The following is a 27,229-nucleotide window of genomic DNA, read 5'->3' on the forward strand; positions in this document are numbered from 1 at the left end:
CTGTAAGCCAAACTCTTTGCATTTGTAGTGACTAGATAATCTACTCACTACACATTCAACTAATCAATTTTATGACCACTCAACTTAAATGGCAAAACAATTAGAAGCTTGTCCAGTACGACAAAAGTATCTGTGCTGTACAAGACATCTGGATAAACATTTTCCTGTTTGACCAATATACACATAATCACACTCTTTACAAGGTCTCTCAATACACATAGACAGCCAAAAACTTTGGAGAGTTTCTAGTCAAGATATTTTTAACTTCTTACATTTTCAAAGACCACATTGATGTTTAATTTCTAAGTGTGGAGGAATTTTGCTATATTTTCCATGTAAGGAAGAACATGTAAATATTTGAAAGACTAAACTTCTTTTGGGATGGGAGTTATAAATGTTTTCTTAGCTTGCCTAAAAGCTATAATCTCTGATTAAACTTTTGAACTACTGTAAATGTATCGGTAATGTAAAAAGATGAATATTGTGTACTGTACGGATTTATGAGCCTCTTCAGGGCCCTGCAATAAAAGTGGGTAGCAATAGCTACCGTTTTAGTATGGATTTTATTATTAGAATAAGTTTATTGCAAGTTCAGTAGAAATTAATTGAACTTGAATTGACAAATTCATAAACGCTGAGGCAGCTGGAAGTTAGCCAAACGAAGAACAGGTTGGCAGAGACTTAGATAAGGGGAGCAGATGCCAAGACATTAAGCAAGAATAGTGTCACATAGCAAATCCGGAAGGATTCACTGAAGTCTGCAACACAGAGGAGAGGAGAGACAAACACAGCACTCTGAATTCAGGCCAGAGGTAGTCATTGGAAAAATTCTTAATCCAGCTTACATGATATGTGACGGTATAACTGCAATGACAAGGACTTAAGGGATTATAGAGACACAAAGAGAACTGAAGCGTGAGAGAGGACAGAGCGAAGCCTAACATGAAGATACACAGTAGGCTATAACAAACTTCACCCACCAGAGACGAGACACAAAAACCTTCAGACGACTGGCATTATAAAAAGCGAGAAAAATAGAATAATTCCGCCCGTACCGTAAAGAGCTGGTGACATGGATTATATTCACATTAGAATTATTTATATTAAGATTTAAGGTTTATCAGTATAGGTTATTAAGCCATTTCAGTGATAGGTAAGAGTGCCATATATATATATATATATATATATATATATATATATATATATATATATATATATATATATATATATATATATATATATATATATATATATATATGTATATAAACACGTGCAATGCAGTGACGAGGTAGTGACAAAAAATGACCTCAGAAGGAATAGCGGTAAAAATGATTCCAGCGACAGGAGAATGAAAGTGTAGATTATAAGAACCGGAAGAATGATGATTGAAAGAGTTTAGACCACCCGCAGGAGCACGGGACCTACCTGGCATCGCAGAGCTTCTCGGAGCAGTTGTCACCTTTCCAGCCCTCGTCACAGGTGCAGGCATCGTTCTCACACACTCCGTGCAGCCCGCAGTCCAGCGAACACGACTCTGCATGGCGAAGCATTAGTACAGGATTACACCTAGCTACGTACGTGACTTCTATCTGAAGTTATGTTTTACTGAATATAACCCACCAGACTCACCACACACGCTGCTGAGGTTTAAAAACAAAGATGGTATAATAGTGTGTGTGTGTGTGTGTATGGTCTTCCGTTGTCGGGGAAAGGTATATTGTATTTTGGTTCTATCACGGAACTCATTGGTCTACTGCCCACCTTCCCCCACCCCTCGGAAACCACCCACAACAGTTGTCTAGCTTGTAAATGCCAAAAACAACTGGTGTTCTCAGGTGGCCACCCTTCTAAGTACTAACCAAAGTCAGCGTTGTCTGACTTCGCCGATCGAAGCGGCGTTCTCAAACGTGGTATAGGACCCTTGAACATGTCACTCCTGTTACATACAGGTTCCCAGTTACGCTCGGTACCCTGCCCAGGAATCGGACCACAGGTCTTCTAGATCGTGAGACAATTGTACTAACCGCTAGTGATGGTGAGAGTAATAATGGTGATGTATACGAAATCGGTGTTGATATTGATTGTGGTGCAGATTACAATAGCCGTGTTGGTTTCTATGTAAGAGGTAGGGCTGGTGATGGTAGTTATTCTGTCAACAGTGAGTGTAGTGGTGGTGCTGGTAACGACCTATAAGCTGTAGTGTTGCTCCTTGTATAGTAGGTATAATTGCCAGTAGATATAGTTACTTTAATGATTATTCATCATTAAAGTAGCAAACTGTAACGATTTGATGTTATTGTTGTTGAGGTTGTCAGTGATGGCAACACGGAGAATAATGATGCTCTTTATCATAATTATTCATATAAAGCTTCAGCATCAACAACTTGTATACAAACTGATCACAATACAATTTTCACAATAACTTGCGTGACGTAATCTCTCGGTCATCATAGACATAGAAATTTGATAAAATAACTTGTTATTAATTTCTAGTTTGTTTGCTAGTAACTTGCGAATTCTGATTATTTTGTTCAGTACATATACTCTCAAATTCACATAAACATCTACGATAGAATAAAACTGAGAAATGTTTTATATTATTTAACTAGAAACAATCTGTATAAGGAAAGAACAAAAATAGGCAAAATTACATATTTACAATTTAAGATTGAATAAAACATTTTATCAAACTAATATTTACCTCTCAACCACCCTATCTAATGAGCACAGTAGGGCAAACAAGGCTGTCAAACAGGAGTCGTGTTAATGACAAGTGTGGTGCGGGTGGAATTCAAGAGGCTACAGGCTGCCAAACACCCAAATATGACACCAGTCTTGTTGACGCTTGTCGTAGTCTCTCCACCTCCAACTCGATATTAAATTCTCCTCTTGCCTAGTACACAGGGAAAAATGAGCCCTTCCTCAACACCCAGATACGAAAAGTTGAATCTTGATCTAGTGAGGGACCATCTCTCTCTCACTTCACTATACGAGGGGTGAGAATGTGGCCTACCTGTCCTTAGCCACATGCTACCCTTGCTGATAATTTATCATATAGGTATTTTGGGATGGAGATAAGGCTTTGCATAGTGTAGGAGGGAATGACGAGTTGGTAGGGGAGAGATGAGAGAACAGGGATCCTCCTGAAAAAAGTGTGGAATCATTTTGCATACTAAACCGCCCGACAATACCAGCCCAGCGAGGGCTCCCCTTCTCTCTGTAATAGAGGACTGCTGTCATGGTCACGCACACACACACACACACACACACACACACACACACACACACACACACACACACACACACACACACACACACACACACACACACACACACACACATATCCATCATCATCACTGGTCACTCACCATCACTGTACACTCACCATCACTGGTCACTCACTATCACTATTCATCCACTATTACCGAGTCACCCTCATCAACGGCTTGTATGTGAACGCACGTATGAATAAACCATTCACATCGACGCTGAATCAATAGTATAATTTTAATTTAGAAACAAAACTTAAACTAAGAAATATATCTCCACAAACATTTGCCGCGACCTCCAAGTTAACTCATCTGTTATATACTGATACTATGCATAGAATGAGTTACAACAAGCTGCCTGAACATAAACAGCCTCGTCCCACATATCTATGAAAGGACGAGGTTTCGCAACCCGACCTGCCCGAAACGCTGCGAGTACTAGTGGCTTTACAAGACTGTAAATACTATGCTATGTATTCTCACAAACCCAATGTACCTTCTTGTATATCTTTCCCCTCAGTCATTGCGGTTTTATTTGCATTTATTAAAACAGTTTAAGAACCACCGCGAGGTTGTTTATATCAATAATACCCTTGTGTTGTAAAGTTGGGAAGCTCCCTAACTCTTTAATATATGTAAACAGGGCCGCCATGATCATTGAAAGATATACAGGTTTCGCAAGGGAAGGGGAGCATCAGGAGAAGCGCCAAGCCATCACGACTATATAGCACTGGGAAGGGGGTCAGGATAAGGATTTTGGGATGGGACCGCAAGTCTTTGTGGATTTGATTATTCATGAATATCGTCCAACGTTTAGCGCAAGATTTCCTCTCTGGTTACTGGTCTTCATCATATAAACCAGCTTCAGTGACATCTTAAACAAGTACAAACTAGAGACTCATACTGAAGGCGTTTCTATTATTCCTAAAAACTTTGGCAATTTCTTAGGAATAGAAAAATAAAACTTGTCACACCTTTTCAGAAGATCTTAAGATTAAGGGGCTATATATTCTAGGCGATGTCTCTGCAACACCGACGGGAGACATCTCCCGTCACACAGGGTGCAGCCGCACCTCCACAGATCTCCAGTATCATCTATTGATACTGGTAATGGCTCAAAAGGGCCACCACTTACGGGCTATTCATGCCCGTGCCACCTTTTGGGTGGCTTAATCTTTATCAATCAATCAATCTGCAACACCGACATAGAACATAACAACATAATGAACCGCATCACTGTTGCAAAAGTAAGAAATGTAGCATTTGATATATATATAAACACAAAACAGAACTTACTTTTGGAACAGTCGGAGCCCGTCCAGGGAGGGTGGCAGACGCAGGTATGCAATTCTATGTCAAAGGCGCCGTGGTTGTTGCAGTCCGGCAGGCACTGGCGGGCGTCCAGGTCGGTCTCGGAGCAGTCAGGCCCTCTCCACCCCTTCTGACACACACACGACCCCAGCACGCACCACCCGTTGCCTGAGCACGTCGGGTGCGGGCAGTCAACTGCACGAGGGAGGGGGGGGGGGGAGATGTTAATGTGGTGACAGTCTACTACGAGTGGAAATTGAAATTGAAATTGAAATAAGTTTATTGAGGTAAAATACACACAAAGGGATGAGGTAGCTCAAGCTATTCTCACCCCGTTCAGTACAACGTGTTCATACATATATAGACACACATCACAAACAATAAACATATTGCCGAACATTCTGAGAGATAACGGGTGGGAAGAATGGGGCATTCAGTTTGGAGTGGGGGGCAGTCAGTCGGCTTGGAGTGGGGTCAGTCGGCCTTGAGTGGGGTCAGTCGGCTTGGAGTGGGGCATTAATGGTTGCAATATTACTGCTAGTACACAAGAGCATCAATATTTCAACTACATAATAGAGCACGACACATAAAAACCTGCGGTCATTTTTGATGTATTCAAGAGTACTTAATTTATTAGTAAACTGAATATGAGGGTTGTGTGTGTGAAAAATTTCTTACTGGGATATGTGGGAGCTGCAGGAGAGAACATAATTATCTCCGACTCCCTTTCCTTTATTACTAGCATGTACAACACTCCCCAATAGGAAGAAAACCCACTGCATTGTTCATCCTGTCATTTGTACCCAGACAGAGCTGAGACTTGCTTAACTGTCTCAAGGGAACAGTTGATCAAAAAAGACGATTAACATTTACCAAACCCTAAAAACATACGTTATCTCCCGCGAGAGAGAATCAGTAATAGCAAGAATTCGTCTTGTATCAATGGAGATTTCGGATGGAAACAACAGCTGAGCAGCGAAGCTGCAGAATCTGTTGTGAGAGTGACCACGATAAAAAGCCTAACGTGTATGAATACACTCTGGCTTCCTGTCCCCTAATACAATGAATTATTATTAGTAGTAGCTCGGATGGCGGCGCACCGGAGATTTGTACAGCTGAATGACCACTATTCCTAAGGTTTGGTTGGCTTTTTGGTGTATTTCATTGCAACTCCCATTTGTTGGGCAACTTTCAATGACTGGTGGATCCTAACGTCTAGGTTCTTTTCTTCATCAATCTGCTGCATTGTAGTTGTGATGTGCATTGGTATGCCTTATATGCGAGGTCTTGCATTTTTCAATATTAAAAAGCATTTTACAAAACAGTACCTAGACTTCAGAGTGTCCGAACCATATTTGTTTTAAATAATACCAGTGCCGGAGCAAGGTTTGATAACAAGACGAGGGGTTTGGATACAATGTATATCACGAATTTCATGAAAAACAAGAAAATTAAGTCAAACAGCTGCACAGTTCTCTTTTCTGTAATTAAATTTCCATCGTGTTTTGTTAATGAAACGATTACCTATTGTGTTTAGATGTGTTTACCAGTTATATAATTTGGTTGAGAGGCGATATGAATCCTGATATGTGTGTATTCCAGTAAACATTTTCTAGTATATTTGGGATTTAGTCGAGGAATTGATGCTACGATTGATAGACATAGAGCGAGAAAGAGATACAGAGATAAAAAAAAAGAGAGATCAAGAAGTTGATAAACATGGCGAGAAAGGCGGCAAAGTAAGCAGACCGGACAGCAAACAAAAAAAAGCCTAGCCCCGAAAAAAGCCTAGCCCTCCAAAAAAGCCTAGCCCCCTCCCCCACAAAAAAATAAATAAATCGTACCTGTCTGGCAAAACTCTCCGGTGTAGCCCTTAGCGCAGTGGCACTGGCCGTCCACGCACTGGCCCTGTCCGTTACAGTCCGGCACCTCACACTCGTGATGCCGCAGCTGGCACTCCTTGCCCTTGAACCCTGGATGGCACCGACACTGCCCGTTCATGTAGTCGCCGTGCCCAGAGCACAGGATGGGGCACAGTACTGTGGAAATGTTAAAGAAATTGTTGTTGAAATGATTCCACTTCACAAAGAATTTTGGATTTCAAATTCTGCGGCTGTTTTTCTTATATATATATATATATATATATATATATATATATATATATATATATATATATATATATATATATATATATATATATATATATATATATATGTCGTACCTAGTAGCCAGAACGCACTTCTGAGCCTACTATGCAAGGCCCGATTTGCCTAATCAGCCAAGTTTTCCTGAATTAATATATTTTCTCTGATTTTTTTCTTATGAAATGATAAAGCTACCCATTTCATTATATATGAGGTCAATTTTTTGTTATTGGAATTAAAATTAACGTAGATATATGACCGAACCTAACCAACCCTACCTAACCTAACCTAACCTATCTCTATAGGTTAGGTTCGGTTAGGTAGCCGAAAAAGTTAGGTTAGGTTAGGTTAGGTAGGTTAGGTAGTCGAAAAACAATTATTTCATGAAAACTTGGCTTATTAGGCAAATCAGGCCTTGCATAGTAGGCTGAGAAGTGCGTTCTGGCTATTAGGTACGACATATATATATATATATATATATATATATATATATATATATATATATATATATATATATATATATATATGTCGTACCTAGTAGCCAGAACTCACTTCTGAGCCTACTATGCAAGGCCCGATTTGCCTAATAAGCCAAGTTTTCATGAATTAATTGCTTTTCGACTACCTAACCTAACCTAAAGTAACTTTTTCGGCTACCTAACCTAACCTAACCTATAAAGATAGGTTAGGTTAGGTTAGGTAGGGTTGGTTAGGTTCGGTCATATATCTACGTTAATTTTGACTCCAATAAAAAAAATTTACTTCTTACATAATGAAATAGGTTGCTTTATCATTGCATAAGAAAAAAATTAGAGAAAATATATTAATTCATGAAAACTTGGCTTATTGGGCAAATTGGGCCTTGCATTGTAGGCTGAAAAGTGAGTTCTGGCTACTAGGTACGACATATATATATATATATATATATATATATATATATATATATATATATATATATATATATATATATATATATATATATATATATATATGCCTGCCACTGAGGCTGGTATGTGCTCATCATCATTCATATGAAAATAATAATAATTTGACAAATTTAATATCAAATTTATTAAGGAATTTTAGTAATAGTAATAATAAACAAAATCTAGAATTTTTTGTCTTAAGCAAACTTACTAAATAAAATCCCAAACAGGATGAGAGATAACGTACAAAACAGACATTTATGAATAAAGTTATTGATTGATTGATTGATTGATCTAGTGATACAAAGGATACCTAATAAATGCCTCCATTAGAACCGAAATTGAGCATGGAGCATTACAAATAACATGAAGATTGAGAATGTATGCCCCTTACACCCCATGCGAACACAAAGAAAATGTCTGAAGCCTCATGATTCTCGTCTCGGTGTTTATTGGCATATATGTGAATCCTAATTCATTATTTGGGATTTACTTACATAGTGTATCACATATGCCGGTTGCGGAGAGTTGCGTCATGTCAAAAACATATGTTAAAGGAAGATGTATTATGTGAACTGTACCTTGAGAACAGTCTATACCGCTGTAGCCTGGCTCACACTGGCAGCGTCCTAGGATACAGTGGCCTCTTTCCTCGCATCTCTGGGGGCACTCTCCCTCGCCAGGGCCCCTGCTGATGACCAGTGCCACCTGGTGTGGCTCTCCATCGTCGTTGTAGATGGAGAGGAACCATTCGCCAGCCTCCAGTACCTCCTCCACCGACACCTCCACCATGCTCTGTTGGAGGACAAAAATGAGCAAGGCGTAGTCCTAGGACAATTGTGAACACACGCACGCACGCACGCACGCACGCACACACACACACACACACACACACACACACACACACACACACACACACACACACACACACACACAGTTTCAAATGGAGATATGATAGAGCCCAGTAGGCTCAGGAATCTGTATACCAGTAGATTGACGGTTGAGAGGCGGGACCAAAGAGCCAAAGCTCAACTCCCGTAAGCACAACTAGGTGAGTACACGTATTCCCACCCAAACACTGCACCCTCAAACGATACTTGTTTGATATACAAGATAATTAGTTATTGAATCAGAAATTGGAAAGGTAATAAAACGAAGGAGAGAGAGAGAGAGAGAGAGAGAGAGAGAGAGAGAGAGAGAGAGAGAGAGAGAGAGAGAGAGAGAGAGAGAGAGAGAGAGAGAGAGAGAGAGAGAGAGAGAGAGACAGAGAGAGAGAGAGAGAGAGAGAGAGAGAGAGAGAGAGAGAGAGAGAGAGAGAGAGAGAGAGAGAGAGAGAGAGAGAGAGAGAGAGAGAGAGAGAGAGAGAGAGAGAGAGAGAGACAGAGACAGATACAGAGACAGACGCGCTCCGATACCCTGATCAAGAGCTAACAAACACTGGAGATCAAACACGGGTCTGTGGGGGACAGCGCTACAATACCACCCGGAGACCTTCCAATGGCTCCCGGCTGTCCAGGACCTCCACCTCAGGATATTGGACACCCGGCCCACATGTCCGGTGACCAGGGCCCCCATCTGCCCCACCAGGATCACCCGCTAACAGCACGTCAACAAGAAATTACCTTAACCCCTAATAATGCTAGTATTAGTAATGAAGGAGAAGGAAGGACCCAGTATATGTATAAATGAATTAAAAACCAAAATTTCGGATGTAAACCGAAAAAACTCTCTCTGTAAACTCTCCTTTCTCAAGTACCTACATAGTTTCTCAAGGGACCTTGAGAAACTATGTAGGTTACATCCGAAATTTTGTTTTTTGATTCATTTTTATATATATATTGGGTCTTATCCTTCACCTTCCTTCAAGCACTACAGCTTTGTGGTAAGTTCCTTCAGCATTAGTAATATTGGAAACAGTAGTAGTATTATTATAAATAGTCAAGGAATAAGTTAGTTAATAGTAGTAGATGTAGCCATCGTAGTTGTGATGACGTAGCAATGACAGATGTGAATACAATCACAGGGGCGAAAGAAAGGCCAAGACTGAAAGCAATAGTAGAAGTGAAAGTAATGAGAGATGTGAATTAAGTGTTTGTTAACTGTTATTATTGACTTGCTGGTTGCACAAAGGAGCGAGTTTAGACAAGGATGAAAGCTGGCGGAACATAACAGGCTCTTACAAGCCAACGGCACTGTATTGTCTCAGAGAGAGAGAGAGAGAGAGAGAGAGAGAGAGAGAGAGAGAGAGAGAGAGAGAGAGAGAGAGAGAGAGAGAGAGAGAGAGAGAGAGAGAGAGAGAGAGCGAGCGAGAGAGAGAGAGAGAGAGAAAGATTAGGAAGAGGGGGAAAAGGTGCATACTATTGATACTGCGACCACAAGGAAGATTTACAGAAGAGAGCCCATCAAGTGTGAGATAGGTCAGGACGGAGGGAAGCTGGAGATAACAGATTAAAAACCTCCATGGGGGTAACTTAGACTAAAACGGAGGACCTACCGGAGAAGCTCTGACGTCCCGCTGCCGCGTGCCCCTCAGGATCTTCATGATGTCGTGTTGCGTGTGTGTGGGCAGGGCGCTCCGGCGGGCGTACAGACCCAGCGACGTCCCTCTGAAGCAACAAATAAAACATATTTGAGCGTAGCCCGCTTATTCGGATCAGTCCGAGAATGGGATGAACTGGAATTCTTTACGACCACTTGGGTTGGATGGTAGAGCGACGGGCTCGCTTCATGTAGGTCGGCGTTCAATCCCCGACTGTCCACAAGTGGTTGGGCACCATTCCTTTCAACCCGTCGCATCGTAAATCATTATCTTGACCCCTTCGAAGTGTTATATAGACGTAATGGCTTTCTTGTGACAGTTCCCATCCCTTCTCGGCAATTAGGCAAGATTGATATTAGCTCATCTTGATTCCCCCCCCCCCCCTACAAAAAAAAAATACACACTTAAAACACTTAAAACAATGAGTTAACTTCTGGTCTAGATGTCAAGACGACCAAATTTACTCATTGTAACACTGAACTTGACTCATCCCTCTCCGTATGGTCTGAAAGATATGGCCAAGTGAACTCTTTAAGGATATATATAACAAAACTCAAACGTATAGTCACAGCAACGCGACTAGAACCAATAAACACTAAACCTACACAATAGAATTGTACCAAGGGTCCCGTTCGTCCTGAACCACTGGAACTTGTCTCAAGTTAGGTCTGGTTCATGGTTCTGGACGGACCAAACAAGTGACTTTTTGTACCACTCATACACGTTGGATGTATTTCTATGCAACACAATATGATGTCCAAAGTATTCCATATGGATCGCTTTACCAATTCAGTTTAAATCTGATCGCAGATGGAGTGAATCTTGTGTGTTTAGAAATAGTCACCAATGCACATTGGTTGGAGTTAATAGGGAAATAATGAGGTTGTACTTACCCTCTCATGCTTCGATAACTTCTGTTATTTTTCATCAAAAGCGTTTTTGGGTTGCGTTCGTGAAAATTGAAAATTCATGCAGTACGCTAGAGAGATTTAATTTCATATTAACCTTTACTTAGTGTACCAGCGCTGGAAAATAATTTTTCTGGAGCCTTGTGTCTTGTTGAAGGTACCAAGTGATAGATATAATATATTGTTGTCATGTCCACCTTTCATATTGATGCGAGTACGAACATTTGCAAACCAGTCATTGCACGGGCGTGTTGATATAATTTCAGAGTAAAATTAGGAAAACATTGACGTTTATTCATATTTGGTTTAAAGTCAAAATACCTGCCGTTATTGAGGACTAATAACTTGGAGAAGGTAGTTGGCAACAGTTAAGAGTACCCAAGTCCCCTCAGTGGTCAACTCTGGCATGATATATCACTTCCACAGTGGTAGAAATATACGAAAGAAATCCAAAAGCTTCTGTTCTGATAACGTATTTAATACTAGTTTATAACCTTAACCAGGATGATATCCTGAAGAGATATTCTCTCTCTCTCTGTAGAGAGAAAAAAAACATATATGTTTTTTATATATATATAAAATTCTTTCCCCCAGGTCTTCCACTCTGTGGTTAATGAGTTACTTTAAAGTGTTACTTCAAGACACACTAATTACCTTCTCTACACTGGCTCCAGTTCCCAGTAATTGCCGACCATCTTTTACGTCCTCTGATAACTATCGAGACCTCGCTTTTAATGGGGTGTTTGATCACACACCTTCCTTGACTTGGTCATAGATAAATTGAAACCTGATTTTCAATTTGCATACAAAGTAGGTTATTCTACGACTGTGCCCGGCATCTTGGTTAAAGGAACTCTACAATATTACAAATCACAAAACCATCTGTAATGGAGCATCAAGGTCAAATGGAACTTCAAAAAGACGGAAGGGAAATATCAGGGGGGGAAAGCGCCAAGCCATTATGACAATATAGCACCGAGAAGGGGTCAGGATAAGGATTTGGGATGGGACGGGACAAGGGAAAGGGGGGGAGGGAAGGGAAAGTTCCTCAGAGAGGACGTAGGTTCTCGGATGTAGATTTGGGTCGTAGATCTCGTAGATCCGAAGATCCGAAGATCTCGGACGTAGGTTCGAATCCTCGTCACGGCCCTTGTGGATTTGTCCCTCGGAGAGGTTTAGGCGGTGTCCGTATGTGCATTATGGGTTGATGAACACCGTGATTGTTCATGAACAATGTGGTATTGTGTGATATAACAATATAACACAATTAGTGATATTAAATCATACCAAAAACTTCATTCCTAAATGGTTGTATACTTATGATTGGTTAAGTATACATAAACAAAGACGCTACATTAATTACACAAGAGTCACAATAACCTCACGTATCATGTGTACATCTGATACATGATACATTGGAGTATTTGAGCATTTGCAGATACACAAATATAAATTACACAAAACCATTACTATTGTGTGATCCACTACCTGCTCAACCAGGCTGTGACTCATACGTCAGGCTGCGAGCAGCCGCGTCTAACAGCCTGGTTGATCAGTCCAGCAACCAGGAGGCCTGGTCGACGACCGGGCCGCGGGGACACTAAGCCCCGGAAGCACCTCAAGGTAGCCTCAAGGTAGCCACTACAGTCAGCTCCCACATAAAAAGAACATTCGCAATTTTTTTTTTCTGTGCTAAATATTTGGAGTTGTTGATGCCTAATATGTGCCACAGACCGCCATTAAAGAAAGCTGTGCACTGTACAGTATCGACAATATGTGCCACAGACCGCCATTAAAGAAAGCTGTGCACTGTACAGTATCGACAATATGTGCCACAGACCGCCATTAAAGAAAGCTGTGCACTGTACAGTATCGACAATATGTGCCACAGACCGCCATTAAAGAAAGCTGTGCACTGTACAGTATCGACAATATGTGCCACAGACCGCCATTAAAGAAAGCTGTGCACTGTACAGTATCGACAATATGTGCCACAGACCGCCATTAAAGAAAGCTGTGCACTGTACAGTATCGACAATATACTGTGAATTATAGTGTCCAATATTCTTTCTATGGATGATATAGTGTCAACTCTTATTTTGGAGGATATAGTGTCGAGAATTTTTTTTTCCTCATTGAGGGTACTTGCTTGTATTATGTCCTGAGATCACAACTATTGCTCTGAGGTCACAACCACCGCCCTGGGTCACAACTACTGTCCTGAGGTCACAACCATCGCCCTGGGGTCACAACTACTGTCCTGAGGTCACAACCACCGCCCTGGGGTCACAACTATTGCTCTGAGGTCACAACCACCGCCCTGGGGTCACAACTATTGTCCTGAGGTCACAACCACCGCCCTGGATCACAACTACTGTCCTGAGGTCACAACCACCGCCCTGGGTCACAACTACTGTCCTGAGGTCACAACCACCGCCCTGGGGTCACAACTACTGTCCTGAGGTCACAACCACCGCCCTGGGTCACAACTACTCTGCCAGCATCTGTTGTTCGAATATCAAACCTCCACCGTTAATGGTTCCGAAGTCGGACTGCAGGCAGTACGAGCCTTCGCTGTTGGCTCTCAGCGAAGAGCTGGTCGCAGATCATTATTCTCTGACAAAGTCTCCCGCGAGGAGAGCCCAGTCTTCGTCAGTCACCCAGAAGAAGAAGAGACGCATCACTCAAACCAGGAATGAAGATACAGTACTCTCTCTCCCTCCTAACATCTAACCTTTCACTCCTGCATCACTTTATATACCAAGAAATATACGGACTCGGCAAGCCATCTTTCACCGATTACGCGAGAGCGGGTGGGGGAGTCATTATTATGGCCGACTTCCTATTAATAGAACCAATATCACCATCCCCGGGCAGCCTATGTCCGTCCCGTACCCATGAACATGCATCCTGCAAAGTTGGGTGAAATTAACCCCAAGTGTCTGGTCTCCAATCTTATACAGACAAACTTTTGTCTGTCTCTCTCTCTGTTTCTCTTTCTCTCTCTGTATGAGGTGAAATTGGGATTAACAGATGCTGAGGTCAACAGTTGTTAGGTGGTGTTAACAGATGTTAAATTGTTCTGTACCACCATATGCTTGTGATAAGCGTCCAGTCGTGTGCTTTTACCACACACAAAAGATCATTAGTACTAAAAAAAAGCCTACATCTGTGATGCTTTTGACTTCCAGGGAATGCCGTCCACTTTGTACCCTTGTATCCCAAGTCTAATTTATTTCCAATTAGTGTGTGGAGGGAGCTCTGAGGGTCTTGGGAATAATAATTTTCGAGGTCAATAACTACTGGAGGTCAACAAGTGCTGGAGATCAACAAGTGTTGGAGGTCAACAAGGGTGGTTCTGGTCAACAAGTGATGGAAGCCAACAAGTGCTTTCGGCCAACAAGTGGTTCCGGAAAAAAGTGTTTCCGGCCAACATTTCAGGAAATGATCAGAGAGAGAGAGATTCGTGGTAGAGAATAATCGCGCGGGAGACATTGTGGCAACACTGCAGCCACAGTAAACAAAAGTTGGCGGGAAAAATGTGGCAGCTGCAGCCGAGGCCCCGAGTTGCCACTAGAGCGGGTTTATATAATGTTGATGCTTCATACGAACACTATTTATTGCGTGAATACATTTACTGACAGTGAAAGGTATACATCCTTTGTTTGGTTGAAGGGAGGGACTGAAGGAGAATAGTCAGTTAAAGAAGAGAACGGATAACATTGGAAAGGGAAGCGGTGACTAATGGAAAAGCGAGATAAGAGTGAGATTAAAACATTAAGGTGGTACAGGCTAAGGCACACATGGGAGAGACACAACAGCTGCCATAGGACGGCTATGGTGTGCTAGACGGAAGCGCCTCCAAGAGCGTTCTTCTGACTTTTTGTCATTTCTCCCTTGCTGAAGCTGGAGAAGAGTGTCGTGCAGGAACTGGTGAAGCCTCCTGGAGGCTACCAACCATGTGCTTCCGTGAATGCCGAGGTGGAAGGACTTCCTGTCGAGATGAAGCATATTGTTGACCAGACCACACACTAGAAAATGAAGAGACGACGACGTTTCGATCCGTCCTGGACCATTCTCAAGTCGATTGTGACAATCTCAAGACAATCGACATGAGTAAAGTAAAATTAATAAAGATAGTGAGGGGCTTCATCGAGATTGACAGTGATAAACACAGCCATGAACACAACAATAAATTTTAAGATATATCACACAAATATATGTATTATTCAGAGCACTTATCTACACAGAATGTAGAGATATTATCAAGCATGTTGCTCTAAATAGGCACCGCTGGAAGAAGATCCAAGACAAGACACTGTATGTATCTTGACACTGTGACCCCCAAACTGGTTCCCGACACCACAAGCAGGTGAGCCCACGAGCGCTCAACTAATAGGCCGAGTTTTGAGGACGTTATGGTCACCCCCAGTTACAAAAGCTCACCGATATCTACGTTTTCTATGGATCGGAGTCATAGGCTTGCTTGAGTACAAACGTTTCTCGATAAATAAGGAGGATAAGGCTTTTGGAAGACAGATCTCCATGCTGAAGGAGATGCAAACCCTTCTACAGGAACACGACAAATGGCAGCAGCTGCGAAAGAGAGTATGAGCCATAGAGGCCAAGGGCTTCGACTAGTAAACAAGGCCACAGAAGAGGTAAACACAGCAAGCAGGGAAGCCCTCGAGTGTGAGGCTGGGTGTGGTGGTGCCGGGCAAAGGAGGAAGTCACTGCTAAATGGTATGTGGAATACTAAGTTCAGGATAATGATTCGTACGCTCAGGTCGCTGCAATGTAAAATATAATGAAAAGGAGAGGGGGCGGGGGTGTTGCATTGACGATACTTCTGACAACAGCGATAGGCACCAAGTAAGGCCCCCTATCACAGCGATAGACATCAAGATAGAATAAAGCACCGAACGAGGCAAAGGAAGCCACAAGGAGAATAACAGAGCGAAAATAAATAAGTGAGCTGCAAGTAGCGGGCCGCCACACGAGAGAGAGAGAGAGAGAAAGAGAGAGAGAGAGAGAGAGAGAGAGAGAGAGAGAGAGAGAGAGAGAGAGAGAGAGAGAGAGAGAGAGAGAGAGAGAGAGAGAGAGAGAGAGAGAGAGAGAGAGAGAGAAAGGCACATTTTGTGTCGTGTCAGGCAATGATGCCAACAAACCTCACCTTTTTCAATAAGCTTTACTGAACCTGAACTAGGAAGTAGGAAGTGTGAACTAGGAAAAAAAGAGCGTGAAATGATAAGAGGCAAAATAAGGTGGACCAAGATAGGGGGGACTACTACCCCCTGCCAGTACCTCCACACCAGCACACACACACACACACACACACACACACACACACACACACACACACACACACACACACCTCGCGGCCATAGACCTGTTAATTAACGCCAGGAAAAATAGTCCCGTGAACGTAAACACCTGGCCAGCGTAATTCTATATATCCCTGACGAGCAGCGGAGCACTAACAGGCGTTTCAACCTAACGACGTCATTACGGTTGAATAACGCGCCTACATCCTTCAACTAACTTTGTTATTCATTTCACAAAGTCCGCCTCACTTTCTAAATGGTAATTTGCTGGGTCATTAAATAACAACTTGCATATAAGGCACAAACGGGGGAATTTGTTGTGTAAAATTGGACCATTTTGGAGGGATTACTTCGACCTCTAGGCTATTACTGAGGGCTGAATACTGAGGATGAAATGCCAGCCCAATTGGCGGTGATGTTGGCTTGGGCAGTGTCAGTGGTGTGTGTGGCAGTGTCAGTGGTGTGTGGGGCAGTGTCAGTGGTGTGTGGGGCAGTGTGAGTGGTGTGTGGGGGCAGTGTCAGTGGTGTGTGGGGGCAGTGTCAGTGGTGTGTGGGGCAGTGTCAGTGGTGTGTGGGGCAGTGTCAGTGGTGTGTGGGGCAGTGTCAGTTGTGTGTGGGGCAGTGTCAGTTGTGTGTGGGGCAGTGTCAGTGGTGTGTGGGGGCAGTGTCAGTGGTGTGTGGGGCAGTGTCAGTGGTGTGTGGGGCAGTGTCAGTTGTGTGTGGGGCAGTGTCAGTTGTGTGTGGGGCAGTGTCAGTTGTGTGTGGGGCAGTGTCAGTGGTGTGTGTGGCAGTGTCAGTGGTGTGTGGGGCAGTGTCAGTGGTGCGGTAAAACAGTAACTAGTAGCAGAATGTGAGTAGCTAGTTTAATGGAAGGAACTAGTAGAGTGGAGGGCGCAAGAAGAATGGAAGGAGTTAATAGAATGGCAGTAGCTAGTAGAAGTGTTGGCGTTATTAGTGTGAATAAAGTCACTATAGTTGGGTTCACCAGTACTGGCCGAGTCTGTCTGTCACGTTGGTGGACTTTTGTAAGTTTAGTTCTGAAAATTCTCCTTCCCTCTCTTTTGCTGCTTTAACCTTTTTATTTTTATATTTAAATCTATATGTACAAAACCAATATATATAATGTGGCTTGCATGATCGGACGTGGCTTGCATGATCGGACGAGGCTTGCACGATCGGACGAGGCTTGCACGATCGGACGAGGCTTGCATGATCGGACGAGGCTTGCATGATCGGACGAGGCTTGCATGATCGGACGAGGCTTGCACGATCGGACGAGGCTTGCACGATCGGACGAGGCTTGCATGATCGGACGAGGCTTGCATGATCGGACGAGGCTTGCACGATCGGACGAGGCTTGCACGATCGGACGAGGCTTGCATGATCGGACGAGGCTTGCACGATCGGACGTGGCTTGCATGATCGGACGAGGCTTGCACGATCGGACGAGGCTTGCACGATCGGACGAGGCTTGCAAGATCGGACGAGGCTTGCACGATCGGACGTGGCTTGCATGATCGGACGAGGCTTGCACGATCGGACGTGGCTTGAAGATGGCTTGAATAAGAAGCTTCACATCATACCCTGCATGATATAATGTGAAGCATGCCCGGCTCTTGCTCGGAGGCAACATTCACTCGGGCGTGTATCGCAAACTTGGCTCCAAATGCTGGTGTTTATTTGGCGGGAAAGTTTGTGCATGTATTGCTGGGCTTTTAGAAGAAGTAACTTGGGATAGAAATATTGGGTATAAACTTAGATCAGACGCAGTCTACCAAGTGAGGGTGGTGGGCATGGGAGTACTAGTCCACCAAGTGGAAGTGCTGGGCATGGGGTATTAGTCCTCTAAATGGGGGATGATGGGTATGGTGTACTACTCCACCATGTGAGGGATAGTGGGTATGAGGGGTACTATTTATGCCTGGGGTGCCAGTACTCCCCAATACTACAAGCCCAACCAATTACATCCAACAACACTGCTGCAACTATTGGTAATACAATTATTGCAACACTTAGCTCTTGGGCTCGTGTTGTGGTTTGTTGCCATTGCAACTGCTGCCATCTTGAGATGATTTCGGGGCTTTTTAGTGTCCCCGCGGCCCGGTCCTCGACCAGGCCTCCACCCCCCAGGAAGCAGCCCGTGACAGCTGACTAACACCCAGGTACCGATTTTACTGCCATGGCAAGTGTTTTTTCCCCGCTGCTGACACCCTAAGGCTAGCAAAATCCTCCACGCTTCTCTGACCAAAAGGAACGAAATCATAAAAAAGAACTCCGGGTCCCGTGTGTTTAGTGTGCTTCAGAGGCCCCGGGAAGGGTCCGGCCCTCGTCATCCTCAGCACGGGTGAGGTCAAGAGGCGCCACTACTCGTTATTGCAGGGTTATAGTGGCAGTATTTATGTCTCTATATACTCTTGTTCTGCTGTTACGGGCTATTCATGCCCGTGCCACCTCTTGGGTGGCTTAATCTTTATCAATCATCTGTTCAGTTGTGAGTGCTTCATACTCTTGTTCAGTTGTGAGTGCTTCATACTCTTGTTCTGTTGCGAGTGCTTCATACTCTTGTTCTGTTGTGAGTGCTTCATACTCTTGTTCTGTTGTGAGTGCTTCATACTCTTGTTCTGTTGTGAGTGCTTCATACTCTTGTTCTGTTGCGAGTGCTTCATACTCTTGTTCTGTTGCGAGTGCTTCATACTCTTGTTCTGTTGCGAGTGCTTCATACTCTTGTTCTGTTGTGAGTGCTTCATACTCTTGTTCTGTTGCGAGTGCTTCATACTCTTGTTCTGTTGCGAGTGCTTCATACTCTTGTTCTGTTGTGAGTGCTTCATACTCTTGTTCTGTTGCGAGTGCTTCATACTCTTGTTCTGTTGCGAGTGCTTCATACTCTTGTTCTGTTGCGAGTGCTTCATACTCTTGTTCTGTTGTGAGTGCTTCATACTCTTGTTCTGTTGTGAGTGCTTCATACTCTTGTTCTGTTGTGAGTGCTTCATACTCTTGTTCTGTTGTGAGTTCCTCATACTCTTGTTCTGTTGTGAGTGCTTCATACTCTTGTTCTGTTGTGAGTGCTTCATACTCTTGTTCTGTTGTGAGTGCTTCATACTCTTGTTCTGTTGCGAGTGCTTCATACTCTTGTTCTGTTGCGAGTACTTCATACTCTTGTTCTGTTGTGAGTGCTTCATACTCTTGTTCTGTTGCGAGTGCTTCATACTCTTGTTCTGTTGTGAGTGCTTCCTACTCTTGTTCTGTTGTGAGTGCTTCCTACTCTTGTTCTGTTGTGAGTGCTTCATACTCTTGTTCTGCTGTGAGTGCTTCATACTCTTGTTCTGTTGTGAGTGCTTCCTACTCTTGTTCTGTTGTGAGTGCTTCCTACTCTTGTTCTGTTGTGAGTGCTTCATACTCTTGTTCTGCTGTGAGTGCTTCATACTCTTGTTCTGTTGTGAGTGCTTCATACTCTTGTTCTGTTGTGAGTGCTTCATACTCTTGTTCTGTTGTGAGTGCTTCATACTCTTGTTCTGTTGCGAGTGCTTCATACTCTTGTTCTGTTGTGAGTGCTTCATACTCTTGTTCTGCTGTGAGTGCTTCATACTCTTGTTCTGTTGTGAGTGCTTCACCCACGACCACGTCATCAAACACCAGTTAACTGAATGCTTAAAGGTGTGGGCCCCAAGAGCTGAATCTCGACTTCATTAAGGCCTGTCATGTGAGTAGATAAATACACACAGAAGCTAACTGAACGAACAGTTGAAAGCTGACGCCCAGGAGCTATGGCGCTCAAGCATGTATGTGGAATGAGTACGGCCACTTGCACATGATTACGACATAAAAGATTGCCGTGATCATGACGAAATCAAAGAGGCATTGACAAAATGGTCAGACCCGTCACGCTTGTCATGTAAGAAAATGGAGGTGCAAAGTATAGGCATTCTGTATAGTCATAGGGGTGTTTAAAAGAGCTATTCTTCAAGGGAAGAGTGGCGAATAATAAGGGGTGTGGGTTAAATGGATAGCGAGCCATTGCAATGGGAAGCTAGCAACCGAATGGCGGAGCCCAGGAACTGAAGTTCACTCACACAAAAGGCTCACCCTCTTGCATGACTGCCCCGCACGAATACACACACAGTTGAGAGGCGGGACTAAAGAGCCAAAGCTCAATCCCCGCAAGCACAAATAGGTGACCACAAACACACACACACACACACACACACACACACACACACACACACACACACACACACACACACACACACACACACACCACAAACGTGCCTGTATTTCCAAGCCACAGAATTTCGCGGATATCGAGGACGAGAAAGTGAATCGCGTTCTGGCGGAGGATGTTGGTCGACGGAGGCGGGGAACCAGAGGGCAAAAACACGCCCCCAAAACACGATAGATGTAGTTACTCGTCCTCAGCATTCCTAGTCAACCCTCGCGTCGTCGCGTCGACTACCAAAAAACCCGCGAAAAAAACAAAACAAATACGAGAAACTTGCTTAAAACATAAAAGAACGCCCATTTTTGGTTTAGTTTGGATTGTCCGGAAATACAACAAAAGTGGATATTCGCCAAAGGGGCGCGAGAAGAGATGTGGCGATTATTTCAACCATGGCGCTGATTTATACCGGAGCCTTAGGACCAGAAAGTGGCACATTGTGGTCATTTAGTCTTTCGGGAAGATCTTGCTGGTTGTGGACCGTTTTCCCCGTTGTTGTGGTGTGTTGGGGAGGTAATGCTTGGCTGCCAGTAGCTACGGGGAAACAAGGTTTAGATCTGTAAGTCCAGTCTAATGGTTTTATATCTGGGGCTTTATAATTTAGGATTACGTTGGCTTTTTGTCCCCGTCGAGGTCACGAGAGAGAGAGAGAGAGAGAGAGAGAGAGAGAGAGAGAGAGAGAGAGAGAGAGAGAGAGAGAGAGAGAGAGAGAGAGAGAGAGAGAAAGAGAGAGAGAGAGAGAGAGAGAGAGAGAGAGAGAGAGAGAGAGAGAGAGAGAGAGAGAGAGAGAGAGAGAGAGAGAGAGAGAGAGAGAGAGAGTGAGAGAAAGAGAGAGAGAGAGAGAGAGAAAGAGAAAGAGAAAGAGAGAGAGAGAGAGACAGAGAGAGAAAGAGAAAGAGAAAGAGAAAGAGAAAGAGAAAGAGAGAGAGAGAGAGAGAGAGAGAGAGAGAGAGAGAGAGAGAGAGAGAGAGAGAGAGAGAGAGAGAACGGCCTTCAGGTATATTTAGGTAAACTATCTTGCCATTCGAATCCTTTGTTGAATCAGGCCTTAAAGTTGTGAATCGACTCATCCGTGTGTTCAGAAATTTCCAGTTTCCACACGGGGAAGTTTTTTCCAGTTTCCATGTTACTGGAAAATGGGACGGCAGGTATGACTGACAGACTTGGTCGTTTTGGAGGTCATATCGACATTATGTCGGAGAGATGCTGCTTGCAAGATGGTGGTGAGTTAGATGGTTGCAAGATGGTAGTGAGTTGGATGGTTGCAAGATGGTGAAGATCAGAAAGTAGCTGAAGCCAGTATACTGAATTATCCAAAGTTCGAATTCAGCAAAGAAAAGTACAATGGATGACTCTGTAAAAGCAGATAACCACAACCTCTGACAAGTACAGTCACACACACACGCACGATAGAAGATAGAAGAAAAAAAAAGGAGATATGATCACCAGCTACAAAATACTAACAGGGATCGACCAATTTGACAAAGAGGAATTCCTGAAACCAGCAACTTCACGAACAAGAGGACATATATTCGAGCTAAGGAAACAAAAGGTGCCGAAATTATATTAGACAATTTTCTTTTGCAAACAGAATGGTAGACGGTTGGAACAAGTTAAGTGAGAAGGTGGTGGAGGCCAAAACCTCTCAGTAGTTTCAAAGTGTTATACGACAAAGAGTATTGGGAAGACGGGACACCACGAGCGTAGCTCTCGTCCTGTAACTACACTTAGTTAACTACACAGATAATTACACACACACACACACACACACACACACACACACACACACACACACACAGACACACACACACACACACACACACACACACACACACACACACACACACACACACACACACAGGGGCCAGGGGCCCCTGTGTGGCCTCGTAGGGGCCTTTACAGGGGCCTCGTAGCCTGGTGGATAGCGCGCAGGACTCGTAATTCTGTGGCGCGGGTTCGATTCCCGCACGAGGCAGAAACAAATGGGCAAAGTTTCTTTCACCCTAAGTGCCCCTGTTACCTAGCAGTAAATAGGTACCTGGGAGTTAGTCAGCTGTCACGGGCTGCTTCCTGGGGTGTGTGTGTGGGTGGTGTGGGAAAAAAAAAAAAAAAAAAAAAAAAAAAAAAAAAAAAAAATTAGTAGTTAGTAAACAATTGATTGACAGTTGAGAGGCGGGCCGAAAGAGCAAAGCTCAACCCCCGCAAAAACACAACTAGTAAAAACACAACTAGTAAACACACACACACATCGTTCAGGACCCTGTATGCAACTTATGTCAAATCAATCTTGGAATATGCAGCTCCAGCCTGGAGTCCATACCTAGTTAAACACAAGACAAAGTTAGAGAAGATTCAGCGGTATGCTACCAGACTCGTCCCGGAACTGAGAGGTATGAGCTACGAGGTAAGACTAAAGGAGCTGAAAGTCACGTCCCTGGAAGACAGAAGAGTAAGGGAGGACATGATAACCACCTACGAAATTCTCAGGGGAATTGACAGGGTGGACAAAGACAAACTCTTTAGCACGGGTGGAACACGAACAAGGGGACACAGGTGGAAACTTAGTACCCAGATGAGCCACAGAGACGTTAGAAAGAATTTTTTTTTTAGTGTCAGAGTAGTTAATAAATAGGTAATGATGTGGTGGAGGCAGACTCCATACACAGTTTCAAATGTAAATATGATAGAGCCCAGTAGGCTCAGGAATCTGAACACCAGTTGATTGACAACTGAGAGGCGGGACCAAAGAGCCAGAGCTCAACCAGGTGAGTACACACACACCAGTTACCCAGACCCCGGGAACACGACAACCCCCCCCCTCCTGGTACTCGGACCCCCCCCCCCCCCTGGAGGGAACAGCACCCGCGAAGCTGCAGATCAACAGCGAGAACTCTTGCAGGATCCGCTGCATGGCGGGTTATTAGAGCCGAGGTGTGTCGAAGCCGCCAGGGTGACAGAGCGAGGCCGGCCAGCACACCCCGGCATGTTTATGGTGTCTGGGGGGAATTGATCTCTCGCTTCGCTACACTCTAATGCATTTCTCTGCTTGGTCTGTTCGCATTCTGTTGCTCTCGCTGCTGACTCCGTATTTCGAACATTGGCTCTTTATCCATAGTCAATATATATGTTAATATATATACACCAAAAAATGTGCTTTTCTTTTGCTTTTAGTTATGGAAGATATTTAACTTAAGACTAATCATGGAATGAATTGTAAGTTTGGGTTTAACACATGGAAACACATGGATAGGATTTGACTTGCAAGTGGATGGTAGTATTAAAATATGATTATATCCTTGCACATGGATGAAGCTGTTTACTTCCCATCCTTTTGGACCGACTCTGAATCCTCCTCCATTAAATGTATTAAATAAAACCTCTCTCAGTTGCTTCCTGCCCGAAACGCTGCGCGTGCTAGTGGCTTTACAAGACTGTAATTACCATAATTGTATCCTCACATTCCTTATGTACATTCTTGTATATGCATAAATAAATAAATAAATAAATAAATAAAACCGCTTGTCTCTGCAGCCTTCTCTCGCAAGCTTCAACTGCAGCAGCCACTCACAATGAAGTCTACCTGGGACGTTTCCACTCAAGCGATCGCCAGCTTCCACGTACCAGGAGGACCTGTCGTAAGCTAGAAGACTCTTCAAGCACTAACTAACCTTGAGGTTACCTTGAGGTGCTTCCGGGGCTTAGCGTCCCCGCGGCTCGGTCGTCGACCAGGCCTCCTTGTTGCTGGACTGATCAACCAACCTGAGACATTGTCAATGTAGCCAAGCTTAGTCACGTATCTGAGGACCTACCTGGGGATGGTGAGAGTGATCTTGAGATCAGTAAGGTCGTTGAGTGTAAGGTGGATGTTCCAGTAGCCGTACGGAGTGAGGGTGAAGGCCTTCTCCTCCCCCAGCGCCAGAGCGGAAAACGAGGCTCCGTCCGGAGGCGCCACTTGCTGGGGGCGCCGCACCGTCATCCCACCTGCAAGAGGTGAGAGGAAATAGTTTGTGGAATGGGATTCAGGCGTAGACCGTACAGTAGGCAGTGGAACCGGCTCACGTTGTGATGTGGGGTAGGATGTATAGAATGTTGGCTTGCGAGACAAGGATGATAGTGAAATATATATACAAAGATTGTGACGATAAAATGCCGTGAAATAAGTTAGGCAGATTTTGTTAAGGATTATAGAATGAAACTTGAAGAGGTTGCTGGATGACAGATTAAGTTGAATAAAGCGATACATCACAAGTTGGAAAAATATGGAAATGGTTAAAGTAAAGAAAACGAGGCGACAGTTCCTCAAGCAGTGGGTGAGGAGGAGAGCTCAAACACCTCTGGGACTCCTCTCTCTGGTGTCTGGAGAGTTACTGCAACACTGACTACCCTAAACCACAGTGTATCAAGTCTACCTCAACACTGTTGAACATCTTATGGGATGACTTGGGTCAACCCAAACAAGGGTTCAACATATATAAATATATATATATGTCGTGAGCCACTAAGGTCCCTATATGTTGTGAGCCACTAAGCTCCCCATATATTGTGAGTCATTAAGCTCCCTATATGTTGTGAGTCACTAAACTCCCTATATGTTGTGAGTCATTAAGCTCCCCATATATTGTGAGTCACCAGACCTACTACACAGCTGTGGACGGGCGAGTCACGTCCCCACGAAGCCAGAACTCCCAGAATGTCTCACGAAAACCACGACAAACAGCCTTACCAATTATCTGTTGAGTTGTATGTAATTCGTAGTTGAGTAGTTAAGTGTCCACGTCAAAGTCTTCACTATATATATCTTGTCTGCGGGCTGATAGTGATGTATATAGATATACTTGTCAGCACAAGACAGTAAAAATACTTCTGGGTAACACTTGTTACAGAAGCAAGGAAGGGCCTCCTATTAGGATCTAGTAACTACCTCGTTAACTGCAAGTTTTGGCTGTTAGTGATGCTCTCTCGGTGCTTAGACTACTGACTGTTAAAAAAACATGAAGCTGAGAATATAAATGGTTAGAGAATACAGGTAATTCACACAGGAGACATACCTTCTTACACAAGGGAACGTCTCTATACAAGCATAGTGACCGTGTTAGGGGGGGTGGGGCTCGTGTCAGGGGGGGCACGTGTCAGGGGCACGTGTCAGGGGCACGTGTCAGGGGCACGTGTCAGGGGGGGGGGGGAAGGAAGCACGTGACAAGGGGTCCCCTCTAGCACATATGATGTTAGGTAGTTAACGTCGGTCATGCAGAAGGTGTTTAGACATTCCTTCAGATATGGGCAAACACACTGAACTTCACACACACAACATAGTTATGTACACACGCAAAATTATGTGCACATACACTGTTCACCCAACACACACACACACACACACACACACACACACACACACACACACACACACACACACACACACACACACAGAGTACCAGTTCTCCCCCTCCCCCGCACACACACACATAAATCCATAACACACACTGTATATCACTGGAGCGACAAATACCCCATGAGAGGAAAATCACCGCTCGGCGAGATCTCAAGAAAGGTCATTTTCTAAATTGTTCCTTTAGAGGAGAGTCTGGATAAAATGCTCTGAAAATAGTGGTTTATGGAGGGGGTGGCAGCAGCGGCTTATGGGTAAATGGGGACTTTGGATTTATGGCATTTTGTATCACCCATCTTTGCCTAGCTCTTTTGTGCATAAGTCCCCCCTTATTGGCTCTCTTCCCGCTCCCTATTTCTTAAACTCTCTCGCAGACGATTCTCGTTTTCTTACTCGTTCTTTTTCACACATTTTCTCACTCGTTGGTTCTTTCTTACTCTCCCATTCCTTGTTTGTTTCTCATTCTATAAGTCTCCACACACACACACACACACACACACACACACACACACACACACACACACACACACACACACACACACACACACACACACACACACACACACAAGATTGACTGCAAACATACATATCCAACACTCAATTTACATTGAAATACTGCATGAAGTGGCACTAATATATTTATTTACCATACACGTAAGCTCAAGAGCAGGTGTTACACATATAAGCGCTCGAGGGATTGTTTCACATGCAAGCACTAGAGGGATGGCCACAAATGCACACACTATAGAAAGTTTTTTTTCCTACAAACAAGCACTTGAGGGTGTGTTAAACATGCAAGTAAACCATCAGGAACTACAAGTAGAGCAATGCATGAGTTGAGGAATTTATGTGAGAGCAAGACGGGAAGATTAAGATAAAAAGGTAAACACTGAAGATTCATAATACCTCACTTTTTTCCCTCTTGGTGACGAAGCAGGCCAAGTGAAGCAGCAGTTGTTCCGGGGTCTTGGTGTAACAACACCCTTTAAAGGTCACTGATGCTATCGCCAAAGATGTGAAGACCTTCTTGAGGGGGGATCTTTACTCCAAAGTCTTTGACGGCTCAATGTTCTTTCATCCCTTTAAGATGAAAGACTTTTCAAGATTTCCAGAAAGTGTTGGTGCCTGATTTCTGATGATTCGAAGCTGTCAAGACTTAAAAGCCTTATGACACCATATTTTTGTTGTTGTTTGTTCAATGGAGGAGGA

At 43.8% G+C, this 27,229-nt stretch overlaps 1 protein-coding gene across 3 annotated transcripts in view; it reads right to left on the minus strand.

Moving 5' to 3' along the window:
• The window catches only part of LOC123773198 (teneurin-m), a 95,678-nt gene that overhangs the window by 60,038 nt on the left and 8,411 nt on the right, over window positions 1-27,229 (minus strand). For all 3 annotated transcript variants that reach the window (XM_045766809.2, XM_045766808.2, XM_045766807.2), the window contains exons 2-7: window positions 24,444-24,615; window positions 10,145-10,256; window positions 8,232-8,445; window positions 6,425-6,619; window positions 4,566-4,775; window positions 1,426-1,534 (exon numbers count right to left, since the gene is read on the minus strand). In XM_045766809.2, the coding sequence (XP_045622765.2) occupies window positions 1,426-1,534; window positions 4,566-4,775; window positions 6,425-6,619; window positions 8,232-8,445; window positions 10,145-10,256; window positions 24,444-24,615 (1,012 nt within the window). The remainder of the gene's footprint in view (window positions 1-1,425; window positions 1,535-4,565; window positions 4,776-6,424; window positions 6,620-8,231; window positions 8,446-10,144; window positions 10,257-24,443; window positions 24,616-27,229) is intronic.

Source organism: Procambarus clarkii, chromosome 81 (genome assembly GCF_040958095.1).
Source record: "Procambarus clarkii isolate CNS0578487 chromosome 81, FALCON_Pclarkii_2.0, whole genome shotgun sequence".
Classification (NCBI taxonomy): Eukaryota; Metazoa; Arthropoda; class Malacostraca; order Decapoda; family Cambaridae; genus Procambarus; species Procambarus clarkii.